The sequence below is a fragment of the Mya arenaria genome, chromosome 8 (assembly GCF_026914265.1).
Source record: "Mya arenaria isolate MELC-2E11 chromosome 8, ASM2691426v1".
Classification (NCBI taxonomy): domain Eukaryota; kingdom Metazoa; phylum Mollusca; class Bivalvia; order Myida; family Myidae; genus Mya; species Mya arenaria.
In genome coordinates this window covers 70,337,684-70,347,695 of record NC_069129.1, presented here as the reverse complement: position 1 = coordinate 70,347,695, position 10,012 = coordinate 70,337,684, and the positions used below count along the sequence as shown (strand labels likewise).

At 37.0% G+C, this 10,012-nt stretch overlaps 1 protein-coding gene across 2 annotated transcripts in view; it reads right to left on the bottom strand.

Annotated features, from left to right (window-relative positions):
* Window positions 1–316: 316 nt before the first annotated feature.
* The window catches only part of LOC128243274 (lysophosphatidylcholine acyltransferase 2-like), a 29,153-nt gene continuing 19,457 nt past the window's right edge, over window positions 317–10,012 (bottom strand). For both annotated transcript variants that reach the window (XM_052960927.1, XM_052960926.1), the window contains exons 10-13: window positions 8,040–8,190; window positions 7,574–7,672; window positions 4,131–4,272; window positions 317–3,237 (exon numbers count right to left, since the gene is read on the bottom strand). In XM_052960927.1, coding sequence (XP_052816887.1) covers window positions 3,032–3,237; window positions 4,131–4,272; window positions 7,574–7,672; window positions 8,040–8,190 — 598 coding nt within the window. In that variant the 3' untranslated portion in view covers window positions 317–3,031. The remainder of the gene's footprint in view (window positions 3,238–4,130; window positions 4,273–7,573; window positions 7,673–8,039; window positions 8,191–10,012) is intronic.

Below are 10,012 nucleotides of genomic sequence, written 5' to 3'. Positions count from 1 at the left end.
GAAAAACAGATATTCTTCAATGTACCAAGTTGATAACAACCTAATCATCAAAATGGAAGTAACTTCTTTTTATTAGGTAAGCATGATGTCAGACATACAGAAGGAGAGGATGATGGTTGTCTGGTGGTAGTGTCTACATTCTCTACGCCTCTCAAAACAACACTTGTTCTAATTTCTACCCAGGAAATGAACACAAGAGTCATGTGTACAAGCTGATAGCTGTCTTTAAAATTGATAATCAATTCTTAAATGATAAACCAAGCAGACAAATACTTACACTGGCATAAAAGCATTTCTAAATGTGTATCAAGGGGGACTTTCAAAATGACAACATATTTTACAAATTAGTTTTATTACAAAAAATATTATATATATATACCTTAGGTGGGAATATAACAAAGATTCCTTTACAAAAAGCGATCAAAATCAAAATATTTATAAAGTCACACATGAGATTAAATCTTGAGGTACAAGAGTCTGAATGATTTATTACGAGTTCTTACATTGAGCAAGATGTTTGAAGAGCTTGAAAATTCTACAATGTAAGATGACAACAAGTCCCTTATAAAAAGTTGCTAGCACCACTGTCAAGAGAACAATATCCAATAATGTATGCATACACTGTTACATGCAATATGCAAGTATTAAAATATATATGCTTGGAGCACATGTTGAAACTATGTTGTCATGAAGATAAAAATGAAATGAGTTTCAAATATAAATAAATACATCATTTCTGAATGAAAGACAGCAGATATAAGAATGAAATCGTTATGTTTAAATTATTAATAGTTGCTTAGAAGTCAACTCAAGCAGATATTTAGGCTTGTTGACTGAAAATGAACACAATTAGGAACAAATTTAACTCCAAGGACTTTTTTTTTCAATTTTAGTATTTCAAAAAACAAGCTCAACCATATTTCTTAAAAGAAATCTTTGTCCAACAAAATGTTGTTGTTTTTTTTAAACCCTAAAAAACAATACAAATGGCAAGTAAAAGAATGTGGAATTTAAAAACAAAACAAAACAATTAGCCAAAAATTATAGCTTAATGTAAATAAACAAATTTATAATAATATCAATATAATTAATTATCTATAATAGTTGTAAGGAGACAAAATGCATTCTGGCATGGTGTTTGTTCTTAGAATTCATTAAGATTTCAAAATTCCAGCCTTTGACTTGTATGACAAAAAAAAATGTAAATTTAATAACACCTTTCTGAGACAACGTGGACTGATACTGCTATGCCTTCTATACCAATCTTTTCTTGATATTAACTTCTGATGGTGAAACAATTGAAGTAACTTGAAAAACAATTTAAGTAACTTAAAGAAGCAGTATAAAATTTGTCATTTTATTATCAGATTAATTATTATTGTCCTCTTCAAATATAGAGTTCTTGCAGTAAGGGGATTATACTATGTTCATTTCAATTCCAGATAATGCTCATCTGTAATTATAAACACTTTTTTTTCTAAAGCTATCAGATTCTTGAATAATAACAATGCACAGGAGGCGTACAACTATCGGACAAAGTTTATCGGATTCAGCTCACACACTAAAGTTTCAGATCTTCATTATCATAAGTAAGAGCAATATATTATCTGTATCAGATTCCCTTTGAAAATCTTAATTTGAGTATGAAGCCAATAACTAAGACGAGAGCTAGGCAATAACGAAAACAGACATACTACAACTAGGACCGGCATACATCAATTAACATAAAACATAAAACAAATACATTAATATACCATACACCATACTATTTCAAATGTAAAGTAAGAAATGCAGAAATACTGGTATGTAGCTACAGGGAATTATAGTTTTTATGAAATAACACAATACTATTTGTTTCAAAGACCCTGCACATTTTCACAATATTCAGCTACACTATAAACTTGAAATCCAATTAAACAATATCAACACATAATAAACTTACATACGTGCAATTAAACATTCTTAACCAAAATATACACATAAGACCTTAGTACACATAAAACAACAGAAAACAAAACAATATTGCATGAACCAGCCACCATTCAAGGTTTTAATACACGTTTTAATTTGATATTGCCACCATAAATGTATAACATATGAAGAAAGGTTTTATATTTTTTCTTAAAATAAACAGTGTTGTATTGCTCGTGTTCTTAACATAAAACAAGGACACATCTATGGAGGCAACAGCTAATCAATCGGCAAAACACGACAATATTTGAGGCCATCCTACACATATGAACACTAAGCCAACTAAGGGGTCAGGGACCCATTCCAATAAAGGTCGTAATACTTAAGAACATAACTTTCTAGGCATAACTTTCATTTTCGCCTAAAAATATCATAGGACATTTATCACATAGATTCTGCCCAGAGCTTTACAGTTGAACCTGAGCACTCAAAGTTTACAAGTGAGATATGTTATTAAAATTTGGGCCCTTGTGAACAATTCTAACAGTCATTCAGCTAAAGTCAAAGCTTAAAGCCAATACCAATAAGCACTAAACTATGATTTGGGTCCCTCAGAATGTTAACCGCAAAGTACTATTGTCTTAACAAAATCTCCTCAAATACAGTAATAAGTAATAAACAAAAAGAGTTTGTGAAAAGAGTAATCATATATATATAACATAATCCTACTGTCATTTACAAAAGCGCTCGATGATAAATAGTGTTTAAGAAAACATGGAAGCTTAAAATATATTTATCAAAAGAATAAAAACTTTCTGGATTTTCATTCCTTCTCGTTCCGATAAGCCAAGCACTATAAAGACTTGATAAGTAAAATGTACAAACATTGCACCAGGTACCCGCTGAATACTGGCATTAATTCTTAAAGTCCTTCAAATATTTCTTGATTTTTTTATATTTAAAAATAATTTTAAAATATGTGTTTAATTGTTTGAAACCCCCCACCCCTTTTCCTTTTGCTTTGTCATTGGTTGGCACATTTATCTAGCATTGAGATTGCCACTGTGATATTTCAACAAATGGAGAGCTAAGGGCACTTCCAAATGAGACGGGTAGTAGTTTATTCAGCTTTAAGATGGTCTCCATTATCTTCAGCCAATGGCGTGCTAGGGGCACTTCGATTTTCCTTGACAGGGGTGGCATTACTGTTGGTGTTGCCTGCTGTGAGTGTTGTGACACTATTGTTATTGCCCTTCTGACTTTCCTGGTAGGCAAGAAACAATGGCGCATACTCTGGTCTGTCTAAGGCAAACCGCTTGAACTCTTCTGAAATGATAATTGACACCTTGCAATGCATACTCTACTCATTAATTAAGACTGTTTACAACAGTGATTTTCGACTACTGTACATATAACATCACCAGCAGCCAACTGTGTAAAACTTTATTAAGGTGTCTACAAGTTATCTTTAGGCTAGTTTGCACATTTAAACGATTTGATTGGTTAATAAAAATTGCTGTGTAATATTGACCAATCAATGAACATTTTGGCAAACTTAAACCAAATCAAAGAATTAACCAGTTTTATATATGATACATCGGGAGACAATATTTTGCCTCAAATGAAGACTTAAAAATAAAGAGAACTTTTATTTTTCTTCACCATTTTAAATAAAACAAAGGGCAGTCTTTGCAGCTTAAAGAGCTCGTCTTTGGTTTATTACTCAAGTTTGATAAGGTGATTAGTTTTCTCCAACCCTTCGACAAGCCTGTTTCCAAAATCATGTTTTGACAGTGCTCCATCAGGCTGCAGTTATGTGAAAAGTTTTTGTGAAAAGGTTTGTCGAAGTGTTTTAAGAAACTAAACTCTCAATCAACCACTGGTAAAATACTGAAAGCGTGGCTCTGTAGACTGGGCTAGGTTTAAATTAAGGCGTTGAAGGAATAATAAAGGTATCTTCGCTTAAAGTATTCATTCGAAGCAAAATATTGCCTTCCGACGGAGCACATTTGACGCAATTTATCACATGGTATACATACACTGACACATGTCCTATGCTTAAAATATGTACTACAGGTATCTTTTAACACAGACACATTTGTTATCAAAAACATGAAACAATATGAAACAATACTTTATCGCCTTTTGTCAGAAAATGTTATCTATGCAATGGCATGTCCATATACACAAAACAATTTTTTTGCCCCATTATACCCTACCAAATGTTATTTTGCCATCACAGTCTGCGTCAATGTGCCTGAACAGCTCCTCAACATCCACGTCGGTCATGTTGAAGGCATTGTGAAGAATGTCATGTAGGTCCTCATGGCTGATGAAACCCTGCTGACTTGAGTCAAACAACTGAAAGGTACAATGGATGGAATATCAGACCAGGGGGCATTAAGTTCCTGTACTGTTACAAATATAAGTCTCCTTTTTCAGGTTAAAAGTATAAAAGTAAACACATGGATACTTAAGCTTGATTACGAAGATAGATATTGTTAAATATAATTTGGTGCAGATGTAAATGTAGGTTTTGTCAATAACTTAAAATGTTTTAGTATTACAACAACAATTTAGAGATTGTGCACAATGTAAACACGATTCCCCTTAACAAGACTAATTATTTCACCTAACGGCACACACATCATTCCCCCTAATGGCTTACACATCATCACTCCTAATGGCTAACACATCATTCCCCCTAATGGCATACACCTCATTACTCCTAATGGCTCACTCATCATTCCCCCTAATGGCACATACATCATTCCCACTAATGGCTCACACATCATTCCCCCTAATGGCATACACCTCATTACTCCTAATGGCTCACTCATCATTCCCCCTAATGGCACACACATCATTCCCACTAATGGCTCACACATCATTCCCCCTAAAGGATACACCTAATTACTCCTAATGACTCACTCATCATTCCCCCTAATGGCTCACACAGGATTCCCCCTAATGGCATACATATCATTGCCCCTTACGGCTCACACATCTTCCCCCTAATGGCTCACACATCGTTACTCCTAATGGCTCACACATCATTCCCCTAATGGCTCGCACATCATTTCCCCTAATGGCACACATATCATTCCCCCTAATGGCTTACACATCATTACTCCTAATGGCTTACACCTCATTACTCCTAATGGCTTACACATCATTACTCCTAATGGCTCACACATCATTTCCCCTAATGGCTCACACATCATACCCCCTAATAGCTCACTTATCATTCCCCCCAATGGCTCACATATCATTCCCCCTTATGACTCACACATCATTCCCCCTAATGATTCACACATAATTCTCTCTAATGGCTCCCACATCATTCCCCCTAATGGCTCACATATCATTACTCCTAATGGCTCACACATCATTCCCCCTAATGGCTCACACATAATTCCCTCTAATGGCTCACATATCATTACTCCTAATGGCTCACACATCATTCCCCCAATGGATCACACATAATTCCCTCTAATGGCTCACATATCATTACTCCTAATGGCTCACACATCATTCCCCCTAATGGATCACACATCATTCCCGCTAATGGATCACACATAATTCCCCCTAATGGCTCACATATCATTACTCCTAATGGCTCACACATCATTCCCCCTAACCAAACACATATCATTCCCCAAAATGTTTCACACATAATTCCCGCTAATGGCTCACACATCATAACCCCTTATAACTCACACATCATTCCCCCTAATGATTCACACATAATTCCCTCTAATGGCTCCCACATCATTCCCCCTAATGGCTCACATATCATCATTCCTAATGGCTCACACATCATTCCCCCTAATGGATCACACATAATTCCCCCTTATGACTCACACATCATTCCCCCTAATGATTCACACATAATTCCCTCTAATGGATCACACATAATTCCCCCTAATGGCTCCCACATCATTCCCCCTAATGGCTCACATATCATTCCCCCTAATGGATCACACATAATTCCCTCTAATGGCTCACAAGATCATTCCCCCTAACCAAACACATATCATTCCCCAAAATGATTCACACATAATTCCCGCTAATGGCTCACACATTATTCCCCCTAACTGAACTCACATAATATCATTTAACGGAACAGACATCATTGCCCCTAACGGAACACACATCATTGCCCCTAACAGAACACACAACCATCAACGGAAAGCACATCATTGCCCCTAATGGAACAGGCATAATATCCTTTAAAGGAACACACATCATTGCCCCTAACAGAACACACATCATTACCCCTAACTGAACAAACATCATTGCCCCTTATGGAACACATATCATTGCCCCAAACAGAACACACAGCCCTCAACAGAAAGCACATCATTCCCCCTAACTGAACACACATAATATCCTTAAAAGGAACACACATCATTGCCCCTTACAGAACATACATCATTACCCCTAACGGAACAATCATCATTGCCCCTTATGGAACACATATCATTGCCCCTAACGGAACACACATCATTGCTCCTAACAGAACACACATCATTGCCCCTAACAGAACACACATCATTGCCCCTAACAGAACACAAATCATTGCCCCAAACGGAACACACATCATTACCCCTAACGGAACACTCATCATTGCCCCTTACGGAACACACATCATTACCCCTAACAGAACACCCATAATGGAACACACATCATTGCCCCTAACGGAACACACATCATTCCCCCAATGGAACACACATCATTGCCCCTAACAGAACACCCATAATGAAATACACATCATTGCCCCTTACGGAACACACATCATTCCCTCTAACGGAACACGCATCATTGCCCCTAACAGAACACACATCATTACCCCTAACGGAACACACATCATTGCCCCTAATGGAACACACATCATTGCCCCTAACAGAACACATCATTGCCCCTAACGGAACACACATCATTGCCCATAACGGAACACACATCATTCCCCCTTACAGAACACTCATCATTGCCATTTACGGAACACACATCATTACCCCTAACAGAACACACATCATTGCCCCTTATGGAACACACATCATTACCCTTAACAGAACACCCATAATAGAACACACATCATTGCCCCTAACGGAACACACATCATTACCCCTAACAGAACACCCATAATAGAACACACATCATTGCCCCTAACGGAACACACATCATTCCCCCTTACGGAACACACATCATTACCCCTAAAGGAACACACATCATTGCCCCTTATGGAACACACATCATTGCCCCTAACGGAACACACATAATTCCCCCTTACGGAACACACATCATTGCCCCTAACGGAACACACATCATTGCCCCAAACGGAACACACATCATTGCCCCTAACGGAACACACATCATTGCCCCTAATGGAACACACATCATTGCCCCTAATGGAACACACATCATTGCCCCTAACGGAACACACATCATTACCCCTAACGGAACACACATCATTGCCCCTTATGGAACACACATCATTACCCCTAACAGAACACCCATAATGGAACACACATCATTCCCCCTAATGGAACACACATCATTCCCCCCAATAGGTTCTTTGCTGTTATAAAATCAGAAATTAACAGCCCATACACTGCACAGGTGTAAAATACATGAACTAACATCCTAATTTCGTACTTACCTGGAATGCAAGTGAAATGGTGCTGTCTGTGTTGACTGGAGTAGACACGAGGGACAAACCTATCACATACTCTCGGAAATCTATGGTCCCTGAGCCATCCTGCAATGTGTGCAGACAATAGGGTTATACATAACAAGCCATGTAAACCTTGAACTTGAAATGCCCAAGTGCCCATAAATCTATTATATATCCCCCGGAAATCTATGGTGAGGTTTCTACAAAAGGAAATGTATACATATGGTTCACACCTATGGTGTATACAATGGATACACACAACACCTGAAAATACAAACTTACTGATTTAAACAGTACATTTTATTTCTGTTATTCAGTAAACTATTTCCTAAAAGTATTATAATTATTGCATTTAAGATGCAGGCAGAATTGCTTGTACAAAAAGCAGACAGAGACCGATGGACATAATAAAGCACACACAGTCTACAGATGTAAAGAAAAATATGCTTACCCTATCATACAGTGCAAACACCTCTTTAAGGGAGTGTGACTCTGGCAGCTGAAGGTAGCGTGAAAACTCTTCCATGGTGATGTGACCTTTGCCCTGGGAATCCATACTGCAGAACTTCTCCAACATATCATGCATCTGGTCCAGGCTGATCCTAGAAAAGATACACAGGGTCCATACAAGGGCAATGGTGGATTGTGTGAGCATTCTATAGATTGTGTATATGCTACTATGTTCTTGTCATTACTTGTCATTAAAATTTATAGGTACCTTCAAAAAATAATTTGCTTTAAATAATTAAATGATATTTGTAGATTCCAATCATTTGTCATTTCAACAAATAAAAACACCATTTAGAAAATATACTACAAAATGAAGTCATTAAATTACTTTTTCTGTGCAGTGAAGGAGCTTGATAATTTTAAATTAGGGTAAAATGTGTGGAACTTTTGTAGGATAACTGAAATTTGAGGGAATTTGGAGTTTGGTTGAATTAAAATATTACCTTTTGTCCATTGATTTTCATAATGGCTAAAATAACTTGGGCACTTATGTTAGAATTTGGGCACTAAAGTAAGAAATCAGGCACTTTGGTAAGAATTTGGGCCTTAGGGTTATAACTGAGGCACTAAACAAATGTAAGAATTGGTCACTAGTTATAGAATTGAGGAACAAGTGTAAGAATTGGGGCACTTGTGAAAGCATTTTAGCCCTGGTGTAAGAATTGAGGCACAATAGTAATAATTCGGAACAAGTGTAATTGGGGCAATAGTGTAAAAAAATGGACAGTAGTGTAAGAATTGGGGCAGTAGTGTAAGAATTTGGGACATAGCGTTTAAATTTGGGCACTAGTGTAAGAATTGAGAGACTTGAGTAAGAATTTGGGCAGTAGTGTAAGAATTGAGGCACTAGAGTAAGAATTGCGACACAAGTGTACAAATTGAGGAACTAGTGTTAAAAGTGAGGGTGTAGTGTAAGGGCCCTTGGGTAAGAATTGAGGCACAAGTCTAAGATTTGGGGCACTTGTGTAAGAATGAAGGAACTAGTGTAAGAATTTGGGCACTAGTGTAAGAATTTAGGCACTAGTGTTAGAATTGAGGCTGTAGTGTAAAGGTGCTAGGGTAGGAATTTTGGCACTAGTGTAAGAATTAAGTCTATTTGTTAGAATTGAGGCACAAGCCTAAGATTAGGGGCACTTGTGTAAGAATTAAGTCACTAGTGTAAGAATTTTGCCACTAGTGAAAGAATTGAGGCACTAGTGTTAGAATTGAGGCACTAGTGTTAGAATTTGGGCAAAAGTGTAAGTATTAAGGCACTAGTGTAAGTATTGAGGCACTAGTGTTAGAATTAAGGCACTAGTGTAAGAATTGAGGCACTAGTGTTAGAATTGAGGCACTAGTGTTAAAAGGCACTAGTGTAAGAATTGAGGCACTAGTGTTAGAATTAAGGCACTAGTGTAAGAATTGAGGCACTATTGTAAGAATTGAGGTACAAGTGTTAGAATTGAGGCACTAGTGTTAGAATTAAGGCACTAGTGTAAGAATTGAGGCACTAGTGTTAGAATTGAGGCACTATTGTAAGAATTGAGGCACTAGTGTAAGAATTGAGGCACTAGTGTTAGAATTAAGGCACTAGTATAAGAATTGAGGCACAAGTGTTAGAATTAAGGCACTAGTGTTAGAATTTGGGCAATAGTGTAAGTATTAAGGCACTAGTGTAAGAATTGAGGCACTAGTGTTAGAATTAAGGCACTAGTGTAAGAATTGAGGCACTAGTGTTAGAATTGAGGCACTAGTGTTAGAATAAAGGCACTAGTGTAAGAATTGAGACACTAGTGTTAGAATCAGGGCACTAGTGTAAGAATTGAGGCACTATTGTAAGAAATGAGGCACTAGTGTAAGAATTAAGGCACTAGTGTAAGAAATTTGGCACTAGTGTAAGAATTGAGGCACTAGTGTTAGAATTTGGGCAAAAGT